The sequence below is a fragment of the Oreochromis niloticus genome, linkage group LG10 (assembly GCF_001858045.2).
Source record: "Oreochromis niloticus isolate F11D_XX linkage group LG10, O_niloticus_UMD_NMBU, whole genome shotgun sequence".
Lineage (NCBI taxonomy): Eukaryota > Metazoa > Chordata > Actinopteri > Cichliformes > Cichlidae > Oreochromis > Oreochromis niloticus.
Genome location: NC_031975.2, coordinates 24,550,723 through 24,570,139, shown reverse-complemented (window position 1 = coordinate 24,570,139; position 19,417 = coordinate 24,550,723). Strand labels below are relative to the sequence as shown.

Here is a 19,417-nt window from a genome sequence, read left to right as displayed (position 1 = left end):
TGGTGCCACCAAGGCAAAAGCAAATGAGCTCCCCGGAAGCTTGCCTCAGGTATGGTTTTATCCACACCTGACTAGGTGTGGCCAATTAGCACCAGCTGAACACATTAAGATGATTAGGGGCTGCAGAGGGACGTAACATGGCTCGACTAATGGCCACGGGAGGAAATGGTACTTGAGAAAAAGATAAATAAAATCAAACTTTTCCAGTCCTGTTGCTCCTGTCCCAACTTCTATTACCATTTTTTAGATTGTCATTTGTACTTTAAAATTAATTATCTTTGTATTGAAAAATATTTGCATTTTAGCCTTTAGTTGAACTTTACAAAGCAACTCAAATAAATATGATTGGATAACATACACACATACTGCCCCCCCATACTGATTATTAGCAATTATTTTATGGGCATTTACCTTACCACAGGCACTCTGTAAATAAAATAGAATTTATTATATGCAACAATTTAACACTAACTAAAGTGAAATATTTAAAGTAAGATATACTACTCATACTGTCTATGAATATTACTATATACTAAATTAGTAATAATTTAAGTAATAATTTAACAAATGTTTATTTTGTACCAGATAGGTCCTTTTTTGTTCTTTAAACATCTTTAGTGTCAGATTTTTAAAATTGATTTGTTTAAGGTGCTGTATCATATCCCAGCTGAATTAGGGTTTGAAGTGGGCTACCCTGTAACAGGGTGATCATTCACACCTATTTAGAATCGCCAGTTAATTTAACATGCACGTCTTTGGACTGGAGAGGAAGCCTGGAGAGGAGGTTAGAATGTAGAACCTTCACACTGGGACCACTATGTGAAATTGGAAATATCAAACACGAATGAGAGCCAAGTGAAACAGCTACACTTGAAAAAGCATTCCATCAAAAAACATCCTGAAAACATTTTCACAAATGTGCACTGAAAATGTTTTTCCAATATTACCTTGTATCAATGTTCCATAAAAGGCCATTCTATAATCTCTTTTAATCAAATAAGAGTGCTTATCTTTTCAAATAATGTCGTCTTTGTGAACCTACAACTTTTAACTAGGACAAAAAGTTCCAACTGGAATATTTCAGAGAATGTTTTTGAACGGCAGGTCATAACATGTTCTCATATAAAACATTGCCACAATGTGACACGATAAAAGTGAAAACACATTCTTAATGTTGCTTTCTGATAATCTTCTCAGGATGAGACTGAGGCCTGAAATGTCTAAACGTTCTTCAAAAAAAAAACAGTCTTGTAATGTGAGGTGGTGTTATTGAGGTAACAGGTCACACTGTGTTGTTTTGTGAAGCATTCCTACAGTGCTACATGCTAATAGTAAAAACATCTTGAGACTACTGCTGTCGAAAACATAATGTCTTAGACAAACCTTTGTAAGGAACTTTATTTTAGTGATAAACGTCCTTCAGATGTTCTTTGAACATTTCTTGAGAACACCGTGAGAACGTCTTCAACGCTGTGGAAGTGTTTCCTGCACTTATTACGAAATAAGTGTGATTGAATGTGACTGATTAGCAAGCCAAAGAGACATCCTGAACAGCACGAGACAGCAAAAAGTAAAAGATCTCCAACATGCAATATCAATATGATAGTGCACTTTTTTTTAGCATTTTGCATGGCTTGCATGGCTAGAACGATCAGCCGTATTTAAGGCCAGAGAGGTTTCTGTGTGTGGCACTGAGATAAATCATCACTCTTAACTGTTTGATAAAAATGCTAAACAGTGATGATGAATATGGTGAGCAAACAGGAGTTCTTGTACTCCTGAAATGTAAATTCTGCTTGAAATTTTGTTTAGATGAGTGTCACCAAGTGAAGTTTGGGCCATATCTAAGATTAGTGCAACGCTCGCTATGAAGCAGCGAACATGCCTCTGCTCAGCAGTGGAGGACATCGTGCATATTTTGAAGCACTTAGCCTTTGACAGACTCAAGTCTTGTAAGAGAAACAGAACTCTGTCCAGGATTCAGAGAACCATTAAGCCGACTGCGCAAAGACTACTGAAGGACGCTGGCTTTCATTTAAAAACAGACATCAAAAAGAGAAACTTAAAACATTTTTGTGTCATTTTAGAATTCGATCCAACATTTAGAGCAAAGAGAGAAACTGAGATTCAGTAAAAAGAGATCCATTCTCATACAAAGACCTTGAAACATGGGTTGTCATCAAGGACTCTATATATGCTTAGTTTTAGAACATCCTTTCAGAAAGGACCTTCAGGTAAGGCAATCATTCAAAGTTTGCAGTACATATTACCTGTGGTGTACCACAGAGTTCAATTTTTAGGTCACTTTTTATTTTCTGTTTACATCTCTTTTTCCACTAGGAAAAATCACAGTGTCATCAGGTGTTTTCTTTTACTGCTCCACAGACAACATATAAACATACACTCACTATGCTGTTTCAAGCACCTTGAACGAAACGTTTTGCCAATCTTCTGCTGCCAAGTTTTGCAAGCCGTTGTAAACAGTAGCCTCAGGTTTCCATCACCACCTGACAGATGCCATCGCCACCACCCTACATCTCGCCCTCACCCACCTGGACAATATGAACACATATGTATGAAGGCTTCAGTTCAGCATTCAACACAATCATTCCTCAGCACTTGATTGGAAAACTGAGCCTGTTGGGCCTGAACACCTCCCTCTGCAACTGGATCCTGGACTTTCTGACGGAGAGGCCTCAGACAGACTGGAGCATCTCCAACATCACCACACTGAGCCCCTCACTGCCCACTGCTGTTCACGACTGTGCAGCAATGCACAGTTCAAACCACATCATGTTCGCCGATGACACGACTGTGGTGGGTCTCAGCAAGAACGACAAGTCAGCATACAGAGGAGGTGCAACAGCTAACGGACTGGGGTGTAGAGTCAACAACATGTCTCTAAACGTGGACAAAACAAAAGTTGATGATTGTTGACTTTAGGAGAGCACAGAGAGATCACTGTCCACTTAACATCGGTGGATCCTCGGTGGAGGTCGTCAAGAGCACCAAATTCCTTGGTGTCCACCTGGCGGAGAACCTCTCCTCTTCAACACCAGCTCCATAACTAAGAAGGCCCAACAGCGTCTCTACTTCCTGCGGAAGATGAGAAAAGCCCATCTCCCTCCATCCATGCTCACCACGTTCTACAGAGGGACTATCGAGAGCGTCCTAAGCAGCTGCATCACTGTCTGGTATGGTAACTGCACCATTTCCAATTGCAATACCCTACAACGGATAGTGAGAGCAGCTGAGAAAATCATTGGAGCCTCTCTTCCCTCCATCACGGACACTCATAGCACCCGCTCCATCTGCAAAGCCACCAGCTTTGTGGAGGACCCCTGACACCCCTCAAACACACTCTTCATCCCGCTCCCTTCTGTAAAGAGGTACCGGAGCATCCGGGCCCTCACTGCCAGACTGCGGAACAGTTTCTTCCCCCAAGACGTCAGACTCCTCAACACATAGTGACTGGAATGACGCCACACACTTCATACACGTCACTACCAAGCACTTATCTGCAGAATCTCTCTCTCTCTCTCTCATTCACACACACACACACACACCTTCAGACACCAAGTTCTTTTTTGCACTTTTCCATTCCTCTTCCGTATACCTGGGTTGCAGTGATTGGTTTGACTAAGGTATACTGAAGAGCATCTCAAATAACCATTTTGAGTTTGCAGTTTAGACTTGATTTTAAGATTTTACTTACCACGTTTATACATAACCTGTTTATAGCACAAATTTTAAACCCATATGTGCCAGTTCAGTTTTCATTTGTCAGGTTGGGGTCATTTTAGCTCCTGTGAGGTCAATACTTAGCTATAAAAAAAAAAAAAAACAATCCCCATGTCTAATTTGCACTCTTATTATTGATGTTTTAAATTCTTTACTATTCTTTTCACTCTTAAGAGTTTGAATTCTTCTCTGGTCTTTGTACTGTACTCTGTACCCCAATGCGGTACCAGCAATGTGGCAGAAAGAAACCAAAACCCACAGTGACTCTGTCTGAGTGGTTTCAGACTAAGCACACAAAGGTATGTTAACAATTCACATATTCGGCTAGTACACAAGAATGTTGTGTGACATGCTTTACTTGGTTATCATTCTAGGGCTAAATATAGGCCTATAAACCCTATACATGTATACATAATTCCGTGCATATAAATATGTTACCTTTGAGACTTTGTGTATTCTGCTTTGACTTATATGTTGCAAAGGTCTAGCTAACAAAAAAAAAAAAAAAAAATTCTTTAGGACTCCACTCTCTAACCATTTATACACAGGGAATACTGACTCCCCTATAGTTTGTGATTTAGCATTGATCAATTAAAGGAGCACTGGTGGTGCCTTTAAACAGTCACATACTTGCATTAGTTGTGTCAGCTATAATAAAATAAACGAAAAACAAAACACCCATCTATTCATTCTGTGCAACTTGTCCAGGCCCGGGTTGTGGGGGCAGTAGACCCTCTCCTCAGTCACCTCCTCCAGCTCTTCCAGGGTGAACCCATGTGTTCCCAAGCCAGCCAAAGGATACAATCTCTCCAGTATTGCCTGAATATGACATGTCCTAAAAACATCACCTAGGACCCCTTAAAACGGCACCTTTAAATGCAAAGAAGTGGCGTCTCCATGCCAAGCTTCTCGTCAAGCTTCTCACCCTACCTAACACGGTAAGGTAAGACCATTTGTAAAAAGGAGTAAAAATCAAGCTCACTCTCAAAGTTCCAACAAAGTGAAATTTAATATCTACAGAAAATGTGGGAGAAACTAATTTCAATCAGAGAAAAAAAAGCACACTTTCTCAGTAACATGACTTGAATATTTTGGTTTTGTACTGGAGATCATTTTCTAAATGAACTGTTTGCAGATCCTCATTTTAAAATGCAAAATTAATCTGAATTCTAGACAATTAAATTAACTTGTATGTACCATGTCCTCTTCTTCCTTGAAAAAAAAAAAAATCACTTGATATTCTCTCCATGAACAGTATTTTTCAGTCTGCTCTTCTCTTTTGTGGCCTAAAGGGGGCATACAGTGCACATTTTATGTTTATGAAAAGCTACAGCCTGGCAGTGAAATTCAAAATGTGCAAAATCACTCTCAGCACTTTTTTTTTTTTAAAGGAGGAATCCTCAAAATGCTCTTTACGGTAATATTTCCAAAAAGAGACACAAACCTCAAGTGTTCACCTGCATTTTTTGAAGCTATGATTGTTTACGCCCCCTCGCCTTAACATGTATACGCTAAAGTATATACAAGAACTTCAAGACCGTCAAATCTATAATAAAACATGAATTCATATAGAAAGCTTCATGAAGAACACAGGTACAGACAGTATACCCTCTCTGACCTTTAAACGGTTAATCATAGGGGGCTGTTTTTGCTTCACAAAATGTCAAAATAAATACGAGCCTTTACCAAATTAAATAGATTCTGAAAGCAAAAGAATATGTTCACAATGTCTCACAGGTTCAAAATGGCATTTCAACTCATTCGTATGTAAACTCAGGAAAAGAAGAAATGAAGCTTTCTGTGATATTCGGTGAAACCGTTACTCAACTTTTTAAAGATCCTTGTCATTTTGCTTCTAACCAGTTCATAGTTTATAAAAGTAATATGCATTCAGCTGTAGAATAATATGTCGCACAGCTCCAGGCTAATGATAAAGACCGAGTCACTCAAATCTGAAAAAAAAAAAAAAAACAACAACAAAAAAAAAAACCTGACGGATTTACAAATTTTATAGATGTTCCATCTTGCCGATAACATCCTAAGATTTCTAATGCCCTTTCAAATGGAAAAAAAAAAAAAAAGCTAATGCAATAACAAGCCCAAAGATCAAACAGAAGAGGTGTAGCATTCTGATTGATCTGTTGGAGCTGGGACCCACTGGGGAATGTTCAACAAACTGCAAGGAGTGTTTGTGTTGACTCATATATCGCAACTTTTTCAACACCTTCTGACTCTGCTCGATTTTTTTTCTCTACTCCCAACAGTGTCCGTACAGATGCTGCTGTGATTTTCATGTACAAATATTGAGATCACAACTTGATTATCTCATTATTTTCTCAGACACATTCTGTTTTTCATCGGTCTATCTATGCATTCATTTTCTGGAGCCCCAGCCTATCGCAGGGCAAACACAGAGAGACAGACAATTTTGTGTCACCAATCACCCTAACATTTACGCCTTTAGACTGTGGGAGGAAGCCGGAAGCTTTGAACCCACCTGTGAGGTACTGGTTCTACTTTTTTACCCACCAAACTGACAATCACACTGACTATACACACACATAAAGTGTGTATATACTTCACTGAACTCTACAGACAGATGGAATTCCTGAATAGAAGGAGACAGGACAGGATTCAGTAGGATGCTTTGAGGGCATCCTACTTACAAGTTTGGCCATTCACAATAATGACATAATCAAGCAGTGATCTATACCTAACAGAAGACCAGCAAACTTGGCTAATGGTGGAGAAACTCCTTTGTCTACTGATGCTGTGAAATTAAATGTGACCTTCTGCAAAGCCCTGTTTTAAAAAGACAATATACACCTTCTTAAAGAAAAACTGTGAGCAAATAGTCAAATAACACAGAAAAAAAAGAAGCGTATATCAGACAATACTTCTCTGGTATATTGTTACTTTGAAAGTTGTTACAATGTTAAAACCTGCTATGATCTGCGCTGAGCATTACAACGGGAAACCTATTCATTATGCAAAAACTAGTGAAACGTTGGTGCGCGTCTGTGTGACCTAATAAAGGCAACTACCACAAAGAAAAAAACAAGAACTCCGCATGCAGTTAAAGGACTAGTGTCACGCGTAAGGCAGCTGAACATCTCGGTCGACTTCCCCGTTCAAACGCTCCGCAAAGACGCTGCTCGACAAAGATGCTCATCAGAACAGAAGACAGAAATGTGTTAATGAGCATTTGGTGTTTTTGGCAGTTTCTTCTGTTTTTAAGAGCCACAGCTGTACAGCAGAAGAAGAAAGCAGTGTTTGAGGAGAGCACATGAGCTTTAAGATGAGGATGCTTAAGTGAAGCATGTATACTGCTTCCACCAACTTTTCCCCTTGCAGTCAATGACACGCTGGGAGGATTTGGTAATTTAACACATGAGCTGCATTGATAACTTTGAGGAGATTTTGACAGGGCTGTTGGAGTGTCTCAATAGTTCCACTTGAAACATTAATCATCGAAATTTCTACTTTGAGGCTATGAGATAGGTAACTTCATCATGAACTTCTTTAAAACTGAAGCTCTTCTTTCTTGCTTTCCTCTCTCTTTCATAATCATCGTCATCAATAATATCAATTATCATGCACAGTTTGTCCCGATAACCTACACATTCAAAGTTCATTACCCGCCCCGCCCCTCAAACTTCAAGACAACATGCCACAGGGTACAAAAAAAAAAAACAAACAAAAAAACAAAAAAGGAAAACAACAGAAATCATCACCTTGAGAGGTAACATAGCTTATAATCAGTCTAAGGCAAAAAGACAAACTAAAGAACAAGTAGTGGGTAAGTGAATTTAGGACCTTTCTGAAAAACACTTTTCTTTCACTTTTTCTTTATCTTGCGAGACCTCGTCCTCACCAGCCTTCGTCGTGGGAAACCCTCTGCACTCCTGCATGGCCTGATTCCCTGGCTGGTGTCTACATCGATTACTGACGTGGGGAACGCTACACCCTGAAGCTCTCTCCTTTGCCATCAATATGGCGCAGACGCAGATAAACATCAGTGCCAATGCCCTGCATAGACTGAATGGACAGAGAGCCACCGAGGTACTCCGCGTAGGCCCTAGACGTGGGTAGGCCGAAGCCAAACCTGTACAACACAGACACACACACACACACACAACAGGTTTAAGGTGACTAAGTGAAGCGACAGAATCACACCGGGCTGAAAGTGATTTACTGTAGGTGAAACATTAAACTGCAGGCAGCCATCAGAGCTTTTACTGGCTCATAAAGAAGCCTACTGGAAGCAACGAGATTGGATAAAATCAATACTCCTCTCTTATCTCTGACACAAACAGAAGTGCATCTGTAATGAGCTTACCCATGCATAGGGTTAGACTGATTCCCACTGTTGGTGATGTTGTTGAAGAGGTTGCTCATGCGAGGATCCTGTGCACTCTCCTCAGCTGTGCTGAAGTGGTAGTCCATCACCTTGTCTATGATATTGTGAGGGATGCCGCCGCCGCGATCTGAGATCCTGAATTAGAAAGAAATAGCAACAAAAACTTGTAACGATACCTTCCGTTTTAGGAAGTCTCCCTTCCTAAAACGGCAGCGGTGAGGAGAGCACAGATTTGCAAAGGAAGTACAAATTATTGGTCCTACACATTAAAAGAAACCAACTGGGCTGGTTTGGGTATTTGGTCATCATGCTTGGACAGGTAAACCTGCTCAGAGGCTCAGGACACACCTGGATTACAATTCTGGCACTCACCTGATGACAAAATCTATGTCGTTATTAGCGATGGTGACAACCACATCGGGGAGATTGTATGGGGTGTCCAGATGGCTCTCCATGGTGGCCCTGAAGATACAAATTGAAGATCGATGTGACAATTGTACTCCCATTTAATAACAATCCAGTATGCAAAAAAATATCTTTTTAAGAGAACTTTTATTTTTCTACAGTCTGTCAATCAGAGGAGGCAAGAGCAAGTTTTATATTCAGCTCATTTAATTGATTAACTGATGCAATCCACTTTTAAATTTAACTTGTGTGCTAAAAAGCAGATGCGTAGCCTAAAATACATAATTTTTCAGGCTTTTGACTGAACAGTGAAGATTCTGTTGCAAACCTGTTCTTCTTGTGCATAATACTAAATTAAATCGTGCCAGGGCCACTGCTGTGACACATGAAACCCTCAATTTTCCAGGTACATGACACACAATAATCTTTCTAAATGCTGGTCCAACAGCCCCGGTTCTAAAAAATTAAAAAAGGACCTGTGTGCACACCGACTTGGACTTTGCTTCTACGTCCAAGCTGAAATCAACAACATTCTCTACACTCGTTAAAAGCTACATCAAAAGAGCCAGTCATTTTCCAAATTGCACCCCTTCTCTCGTGCTGTTGCCCTGGAAACCAGTAGCAACAGCTACACTGGTGCCAACATTAAGCCAGCTCCAGCCCGTGCAGGGCTCACTCACACCAGACAAACAGCACCGACTGAAATCTTCACTGCTCTCCCTCAATGATCCTTTTTTGCCATCACATTATTGCTCATAATGGAGACGCAACATTTTACAAATACAAAAATCCATTATTTTACTAATTCAGACAATTTTTCACTGTCAGCCAAAAACATTCAATATAACTTTATTCAACAGAAGCTGATATGAGGTCAGTGGACATCTCTGTGGGTGAGTCAGTGGTTAGTTTACCTCATGGCGTTCTTGAGGAGCTCTGGCAGGATGTAATCCAGAGGCAGAGGGATGAACGGGAAGCGAGCTGCTACGTGTCCGTTGATCCTCACCCTGGGCGAGTTACCGTACTGGTGCTCGCAGAGACGTCTATCGAACACCAGGAACATTTCTCACAATGTTGAAGACTACAAGGTCAAAAATATATACAAATTCCCTGCCTCCACACTTATAAGTGAAATGAAACTGTTTCATGACACTTTTTAAAAAAATTAATAATGGCTTTTTTACCCGCTTAAAAAAAAGGAGGAGCAGCCACACGTAGTGTAGGGTGTTACCATGCACAAAGCACTAAGTAAACCTCACAGTTATGGGAAAGGTGTTAGTTTTGTCTGCATGGGATTAGAAACCAAAGCAGTGGACCTAATAATGCTGCTGGATGACAATTACAGTTCATACAGTTCATTAAGTGGAAGTCCAATTTCATTCATACAAATGTTAAACAGTAACAACAGAGAACATGCTGCATCTCTGATTATTTCTTTGCAAACTACCATTGAACTTGGTTAAAAGAAGTCTATAAAAGGTCATTTGATTAGATTAGCAAAGACAAACAAGAATGAGAGCCCATTCACAGCTCCACACGCCGTTTCTGAAAGGTTATCTGATGAACTCTGATTTGCCTCGGTCAGCACAGGCACAAAGTCACCGAAAGGTGAGATAAACTAAGCCGTACCAAACACTCACCTGGCAAAATCCACCCACTTCTCGATGATCTTTTTGGGTGAGAGGCGTCTGCATATGATCCCAACAAAATCAGGCTGAAATGAACAAAAAAACCCCAAAACATTCTTTTTAATCAAGTCTAAAAAGTATTTCACAAAATAACTAAATCCCCTCTGATTAATCAATACTATTGGTTTAATTACACAATAGCGTTTACTTAAATAGCCAGCTGCCAAAACAAACATGACATATTTTATGCTTCCTTGTAGCTGAAGATAAACACCATGAAACCAGCAACTTCTATTTGACAGGATCCTGTTGTCCCAACCTAACATTAATCCCAAGTTTGCAGAAAAGCTGGACAACTATCACCTTTCCCCTTAACAGTTACCGCATGATTTGCTCTGGGTAACCGACACCGTTCAGAGGTTTTCAAATCCTTTGAATAACAGTTGCACGTACATTATCTTCATGAAGGGCAAGATGGTGCGTGGCCAGCATTCGGATTCCCAAACGAGAGCACAGCGTTGTATCCAGGAAGTTGCGGATGACCATCTCATCCTGTCACAGCAAATAAAAAAAGCAATTGAAACTTAACGCTTGAAACTAACTTATCGGCTCGAACAGCTTTTGGTGAATCACAGCAAACGTGAGGCAGTCTAAACTGCCAAGATTGTTACAAAGCAAACATGAGGAGTATCTTTTAGTTTAGCTCTACCTCCCATAAAGGTTCTGACATAAAGACGTGATTTAATGACCATTAGAAAAGTTTCCAGGTTTTTCCTGTGTAGCTGCCAATGCAAAGACCGCCCTCACTAACTTCTAATGCAGACCCAGAAATTTTGTTCTGTAAGCAGGCCTGAAATATGACATAAAGAGCATCAAGGGTGACTCCCTAAAAGCTTTAAGGGGTAAAGAGGTAAAGGCAGATGAGCAGCTTTTTTCAGAAAATGCATCATTGTTAGCTGAGAAAGCCTTAAATAGTCTTTCCAAATAATAAAATAGCGTTTAATTACACTGAATAACAAACAAACTGACATTAATAACCTAACCTATGCAGACAGAGAGTAAGTTGTTTTAGTAAGGAGTCATTTCCAGCAAATCGTGAATCGGGTCAGTCTTAGCATCTCTGTACCTGGATGTGTCTGCGACACTCCCTGAAGCCCTGTGCCAGCATAGTGACCACATCTTTGTGGTCGTCCAGCAGCTGCCGCACTAGTTTGCAGAAACGAGCCTCCACATCCTGATCCTTGATCTGCAAAAGAGATGCTTCACACTAAACCCGAGAAACCCGACGTTTAAAGAAACAGCCTGCTCTAAAAAGAACCTTTTAATTATTTTGGATTTTATATTTATTCTGGCTTGAATGAAGACTCAACGCTTCATGTTTACCTGCTGCTCTGATAAGTCAGCTTCAGCGCAGCAACGGCCTCATACTCAACACTTCTACTGCACAGAGATTTTTTTTCTTTCACAGAAACGCTGCTTCCATTTATGAAATTGTCCGTTTCTTTCACAACTAAGGCTTCACATTAACGATTGTTTAAATCCATAAATGGTGTATTGAGAAATAAATAAAGAATGCACAGGACCAGTGACTGAGAATCAGTCGAGCAATTCTGTGTAGACTACTGTCATTTTAAAGCCAACAATGAGAGAATTCAAATGTAAAAGCAAAGCAGGTTCAGGCGTACAGATAAAAGCCGGGTGAGCGTGACCTGACTCTGTAGCACAGAGATGTTTTTAGACATTATGATTTCCCCTGAGAGCTATTGTAGTATAGGTGACTCCAACCCAGAGTCACATTATCTGATCCTTTGTCTCTGTAGTTTCCTCTTAAATCTAGGGATCTTTTATTTTTAGCTAACCTTGCGTCTGCCTCATCTCTTTAGAAGTGTGTTTATACAAGAGAACAAGAGGAGTCTGAAAGTCTAAGCACAGTGCAGTGTTTCAGCGCTCTATTTTATAAAGAAGGCACACACCTTTACAGGCACTGAAAGAGGTGTTGTTGTTTTTTCTTAACCTTACAATGTTAGGGTCGCTTATCAGATTTAAGTGTTTATATTAATACAGAGGACAACATGTTCAGCCAGTTTGAAATCTCCAATCGCACATGTGCGAACACACTGAGAACTGGGTGTACTCGTCTGCTTTGTCCAGACTTAAAAAGAACAGAACATGATGATCACTTTGCTACTGCATGCCACAGTCAGCCAGTTAGTTTGGAACTGACAACCAGAAAAGCTACAAATCCTAAACTCGATAGCAGAGAAGAGTTATCCACTAACCTTCCCTCTACGACCTTTCAATGCCAAACAGAATGATTGGCGAGAAACAGATTTTCATTGACTCGAACAACGCATACGTTAATGTTTCATTAGTTTTAATAACAGAGTCACGGCTTGTTTACTCCCCATCAGATGAGCCAATCCTGAAGCTGCTGCGGGCAGATTCATCACACGTCTCGACAGCAAAAAGGTTCACACTTCCTGTTTTTGCTCATGAGCAAACCCACTCCCTGAGAGATGAAACTCTTGAACTTGTGACGCGTGTTTGTGCGCGTGTGTGTTTACTGTTCGTGTTTGAGTGGGTCAGGCACTCACCTCTGGAAAGTCACTGAGCATGTGGTAGGCTCTGATATACAGTTCATGCTGTGAGAAAAGGAGAGGAGAGATGCGGGCTACGGTTAGACCGATTTCTCTGTGATTGTTCACTCAGCCAGAAAACATCACACCACAAGCACTGTCCCCCCTGACTGGGCCTCACTGTGTTACTGACAAGTCCATGTGAGGCTTACATGTGGGAAATTTCACCAAGCATCAGTGGGATGAGTTTTCTGCTACTGGCAGAGTTGAGTAACTTCTCTGAATCAGATTTCTGCATAAATGACTAGACTGGCTTATTAAAATCCATCTCACCATCTTGATGTGCATAAGTTGGAGAGTTAAAATCAGTTCCAGCAATTGTTTCATTTCTGATCAAAGAGCTAACAGAGAAAGTACAGCCACTCCAACATCACAAGTAGTGGCACAGAAAAGGAGCTTTTGCTTTATGCAATCGACACAGAGCGGTTCCGTGATACCAGAAAAGGAAGGAATCTAGGTGAAAGTTCACCAGCAACGAGACATGCAGAGGCGGCGAAATACTCATAAAGTGCTTGCAGGGAATTAAAGGCTCAGCGGGAACAATGTCAACAACAATTCTTTTGGTTTCAGAGAGTCATTTATATCCAGACACATGCGTATTTTTCTGGTTAAGTTTTTGAGATATCTGTATAAAGGAGCTTTAAAGGTCTGTCTGAAATAGCATCTGAAAAACTAAACAGCCCTGTGCCTCCAAGATCAGAATCCTGCTGATGTGGACAGTTTCTGCTGGAAGAAACATTTCCCATGAAAAGTTAGGAAAGTAGAGAATGACAGCATAGTATTAAGTATAAGTTATTGATATGACAGGCCTGAGTCATGTGTGAAACAAATAACAGTATCAAAATTATTTACTCGACAGGGTGGGGCACTGATGTCATTACAGTTAATCACTGGAGGCAAAAACAACCTTGTCTGCAAAAAGTTTGTAAGACTGTTGGAAATTTATATAAAACAGGGAGTGTTTTCAATGTCATTTAAACCCTATTTATGATTTAAAAATAGTACAATGGTAAACAATACCAAATCTGAGAAACTGCATCGTTTCAGAGTATTTTACATTTGGTGCCAGCAAATCACTCCCAAGTAGTTGCGACAGCATGAAAACTAAGTTGCAGGAAAACAAACCACAATTAAGTGCCAAAAGACTCCTCGAGTGGCCACATCAGGCTCTTTCTGAAAGTGGATCAATCTCCATAGACTCCTGTGTTAAAATGACCAACTAAACAGCCCCGGAAAGCATCCAGAAAATAAAATAATGTTTTGTGGGACTTTTTTCTGCTTCCTACATTTGGATACTGTTGAGGCTAACCGTTAAGGGCATGGCAGCTTAGACTGACAGGTGTGCTGACACCTTACTGCCTGCACTCACCTCTGCTAACTCAAATAACTGAACTGTGTTTGCAGTGTTGGTGCCTTCTGAAGGATTTTTAATGACAAATAATAAGACTAGCTTTCTGATAAGGACCATCCAGGCAGCCTGTGCTTCAGTTTTGTGTATTTGTCTGTTACTAAGCACCACTTATGTGTTTATGCATGTTTATGATGCATATTGCAAACCAAGCTTCCTAAAAAAAAAAAAAAGAAAGAAAAAAAAAAAATCAGATGATAACTTAAAACCCCATCACTTTGTCCAAATATGGGAACTTCCACCTTAAAATGTCAAATGTGCAATATGTTGCAGAAATATGCAATGCTTTTCCTGAAAAACAACATGTGGGTGGCAGAAAACAAAACCTACATTTATTGTTCAGCATTAATAGTACCCAGGACAGTGTTACCACTAACCCAAATACAAACATGTGCTTTCAAATCACAAGCTGCAGCTCCTGCGTCAGCAGTGCCACTGATGCTCTTTATTTTAATTAAAAAAAACAGCATGGTACAACTTTCCTGGTATAACCCATTTTTATGGGATATGGATATCCCATAAAGAGTCTACAGGTTGTTGATGTCGCCATTATGTTTATAAATAAAACCCCTCCTTTCAGTTCTTGCAGTCGTATCTCAGCTTGGTATTGAACCATTAACCTGCTCTGCCTCTTAATGCACAGCCATACCTCCCCTTTGGCACATCAGAGTGGACAGGGAGCATCTTAAGAGAGCTTTCAGTCAAGACTTTCCTGCGCAGTGGCCTTATTGTTACTTTCTATTTATATAATCAGCTACAGGGTCCACTTCCTGTATAGCTCAGCAATCTGTAAACTGTATCTGGGTGTGTCTGGAGAGCTGTGCACTTACCACTTGCAGAATCGTGGGGTTGCAGCCAATAATGAAGGGCAAACTACGGAAACCCTTGATGCGATGAGCGATTCGTACAGGCAGCTCCTTGTGGAGGTACTTGGCACTGCTCTGTGAGCGTAGAAACACACAGAAATAACAATGAAGAGTCTCAGAAGTCTCATTATTGTTACACTTTACAGAAATCCCAGCACGGCTGAAATATTTACCAAGATGTGGTGTCCATCGGCAGACTTCCCAGAATACAACAGGGTTGCTAAGGTCAGTCGAACAGAGGCCTAGGGACAAAGTAGCACATAAAATTACACACACTGTTTAGCCTGTGACAGATAAAGTCCTTCAGACAGTTCATGCAGATTTTTAGCTGGGACACTGAAGGACACTCCATATTTGTCTTAGCTGTACACTGTGGTCCAGGTGATAAGCAGAGCTGAGTGTTCGCAAAACATAACGAAACATTTTCACTGCGGTATATAATTTATATTCAGAAAGTCCATAATCTGGCCTTCCAAACTGCAGTAACTCAGAAAACTAAAGCATTACTTTGTGATTGTTTGATGGTGGTTAAGTCTACACAGACACAGAGACAGACACAGAGACCTGGAGCTGTGAAAGCAGAAAAGACAGCTGTCTTTATCTAATCACTACATTTTTAAAAAGTCACACATGTAAAAACATTAGCAACTTTTTTTGTCTGTGAACTTATTTGCCTGGTCGTGAAAGAAAGGTTCCTGAGACTAAAAGCTCTGGGCACTTTGAAAAAACTGCACAAGTGCTTGGAGCGAAACATCTGAAACTCAGCTTGTTATATGCTCGCTGCATGACTGTGTGTTTTCATTCCTCTCATGAGGCCAGGCCTTCAAAAGCATGCACTGATGTCGAAGGCAGGCTATGGATGTACAAAACAGCACTGCTATTTTGATGTGCTTGCAGCAACAATGATGCATTTGCTTATTGTATTATTATGTTCTCATTTGGTCCATTTTGGTGCTGTAGATAATAGAAAGAACACATGAAACACCTCCTTCATATCTGCACACAGAGAGCCTGAAGCAGAAAAACCGGCCTGCAGAGAAAGTTGATAACCAGCTTCGTGATACCCGTTATCACTGACTAGGTCTGTAGATTTTGTGGAGTCAATTCGCTCCAACAAAGCCTGAAAACTGTTAAATCACAGTTCTGATAATTGCTTTAATTTAACAATATGCATTAGAAAGAAAAGCTGAAAGGCCAAATATTGCAACAATTCTGACGTCAGTCCAGAGTTCATTAGAAACGAGAAAAGAAAAAAAACATACAGTAAGAAAATCACAGACAGTGGCTGCAGCAGACACCCTTCATTGTTTTAAATGCAGTTAAACGTTAGAACTTTGCTCTTCTCTACACACAGCCCACAATTAGCTATCCTGTCTGCTAACGCACTGCCAACAGAGAACCATGTTCAGCTCATTACAGCTTCAACATCACCTAGACATCGTTGTTAGACTTTCTTGTAAAAGTACGTTTGAATTATTTCCCATCTCTACATCGATTAGAATATAATCAAATAAGATTTAAAGAAAAATTATCGATAGAAAGACAGGGAAGATATATATATCTCTCAGATAAAGTCAGTGTCTGACGGTGATAGTTATAGAGGCTAAGATGGAGGTAAGTCACTGTGGTAAAGCAAGTCTAACATTTAATACTGTGCTCAGTCATCGCTGAGATGACATAAAACCTTACAACGGAGCCACAATTCCACCGACCACAGGCATGTGCACTACAACAGTGCACATGCATGCATGCAATGTTATGGGTGCTCCAGTACTTTATAGCACTCCACCTCTGCTCACCAGCTGGAGCAAGTTGTGGCATCAGCTCCAAAATGGATCTGAGCGTGCCACAGCGAGATGCCAGTAACACAATCTGCGCTAGCTAGAAAGACAAGAACACTAAAGAAATGGTTAATGGTTTGGATTCCCTGTTAAATCACTGCAGTAGCCTCATTAAATCAAACATAGTACAGCATGATAAAAAACACAAAAACTGTGGTAACAGTTAAAATAATGCATCTTTAAATTGCAGGTCCAGTCAATAACATTCATTCACACCCCAAGATGCAATTTGCAGGTGCACGAGTAAAAAGCATTGTGTAAATACACTCAGAATGCACAGCCGGATGCCTGGTGATGGTCTACAGATCTGGGAACAGATCTCAAGATCCAGGATAAATGGAGCCTTACAGGCACACCTAAGTCAAACAGGCATCCGTTTTATAAGCTCTAGCTGTGTTTACCCCACAGGACACTGACACTCCAGTGCAAAATCGGCATGCACAAGTGGAGAATGTACAAGTGGAAAAACACTACCCATTGCTCCAGGATCTAAATGCTAAGGAATGTCAGTGGAGTCCTAATCTTTACAGTAGGTCCAGTGGGTCCTACTGGGGGGGGGTAGGACCCACTGGAAACAACAATCTGCTGGATTGGTTGTGTTACATTATGTATACTGATGCAAACATTCAGCCATCGCATCAATATCACTGTACAAAACAATAACATTTGTCTTCCGTAAAGTGATAGTGTTGTAGTTGGGTGATGTTTTGTTTCAGTATTTCAATTCCTTCCTCTTTTTGCTGTGAGAGTACTTCTTATATTCACTCCAGTGAAGTGAAAAACACTGAAGAATATGACAAAAAAAAAAAATGAGCCAGGAGGAAGAAAAGCATCTATGCTATTTTATTGGTAATAATAACAATAATAAAAATAGTTAACATGGAGACCATTATGAATCAAAGAATCAGTACTCATTCATGAGTTGTGTTTTCTTTCTTTTATTGCACTTGAAGGCAAAGTATTTTAGAGATTGGCAGAACAGATTGTTACACTTGCTTCTCATTAACTGGGTCAACGTCAGCTCAGCTCCATCGCTGAAACTTTACACCATCAAGTCTCCTGTTATTGGGCAATCTTCTTATATCTAGTGTAGCTAATATTACAATTTTGCATTGGCACCTCGTCTGGTCCGGTAAACATCAGCGACAGCAAAGAACAGACGTTATAATTTGTCTAGAAGCTCAGCAGGCTGCAGATAAATTTATCCGGGCGTTGCGTTCAGGTCTTCGGTACCGGGCATGTCAGCCGTTTTACATTATTATTGAATTACTATTATTAAGTAGACCATTATAATTCAATACAATATATGACTTAAAACAACAACAAAAAAATAACTAAACAAAGCACGCTCTTTTCTTTTGCTAGAAGAATCTCCGAAATATTAAAGGACAATTACAAATTATTTTATTATTACAACTACAGAAACTGCAATGTAGGTGACAGCTTTAATCCTCTTTTAGAAGGAAGTCATTTTTAAGCTCCTAACTGACAAAACATCAGTTCTGAAGGCTAAAGCACTGCTCTTCTAAGTAGCAGCATTTCCCTGCTTTTCCACCTGCCCGTGAACGTAGCACAACCCAGCCACAGCTAGCTACAGCTAGCTTAGTTACCCAAGAGTTCTGAGACCTTTTCAGGAGAGAACACCGGGAACCCGTCACATTTATTACCTTTTCTGCAGAAGAATCTATTGCAGACTGGTTATAAAACGACGTGACAGTCTTCGACCGCTCTCGTGCCATCTCTGAATATCCCTGCATCGAGGACGTTGACCGAAATCTCTGGCTCCCCGTGCCTGCCAGCGGCGGTACTGTTTTGGTGGCGGGGGCCAGCAAGAAGGTGCCGAGCCTCGGCCTAGCCCTGCTGGCTGCGCCGCTCAGCATCTCAGCCGCTATACCCGCCAGGACCAGACGCATCTGGAGACGAGCTGTGTGTGCGAACAGGGCTGCCCTGCTCTCATACAAACACGGAATATCACAGTCGCTACGAGGCCATTGGGGTCGCGTCGTACTAGAGCACAAAGGCACGTATCTCTGAATACAGTTGCGTTGAGGGTGCAGAGAGGGCTTTGTGCGCATTGGCCAGTGGGGAAGAGAGCTGGGGGAACGACATGACAGCTCAGCCAATCAGTCCACCAGAGGCGGAGCGAAGCAGCATCAACAACACCCCGGAGCCCATCGTCTCCAAAGCACCCCCCCCCCCACCCGCACTGTACTGTTCTGTACTGTTCTGTACTGGAGGCAAAGCAGGAACAGCCGGTTGTCAAATTGCAGCAGTCAATCTCTCCACCCACTCTTTTCTTGCTACTCCCTTGTTCGGTTATGTCTGATCTAAATCAGCTACACTGCCATGACAATTTTTGGTCCAAATTTATGTTACTTATGAATCGTTTATGCCGGTAGAAGCGAGTTCAGGACCATAGTGTTTGCAGTGTCCCTGTTAAGAAGTGGAAAATGCAAGTCCCACAAGTTTCACTTCCTGTTAAATAAATGTAAACAATGATAGAGAATGTCCCAATAATCCGCCTCAAGAACC

The 19,417-nt window shown here is 40.8% G+C and overlaps 1 protein-coding gene across 1 annotated transcript; it reads right to left on the bottom strand.

The window, feature by feature from the left end:
- Positions 1 to 4,725: 4,725 nt before the first annotated feature.
- Positions 4,726 to 19,070, bottom strand: bckdk (branched chain ketoacid dehydrogenase kinase). The gene is made up of 11 exons (XM_003453723.5): positions 18,553 to 19,070; positions 15,218 to 15,286; positions 15,009 to 15,119; positions 12,729 to 12,776; positions 11,261 to 11,380; positions 10,588 to 10,686; positions 10,147 to 10,220; positions 9,421 to 9,549; positions 8,474 to 8,563; positions 8,081 to 8,236; positions 4,726 to 7,846 (listed from the first exon to the last, which is right to left on the bottom strand). The coding sequence occupies exons 1-11, from the start codon at positions 18,958 to 18,960 to the stop codon at positions 7,702 to 7,704; spliced, it is 1,449 nt and encodes a 482-aa protein (XP_003453771.2). The 5' UTR covers positions 18,961 to 19,070; the 3' UTR covers positions 4,726 to 7,701.
- Between the last annotated feature and the right edge of the window lie 347 nt (positions 19,071 to 19,417).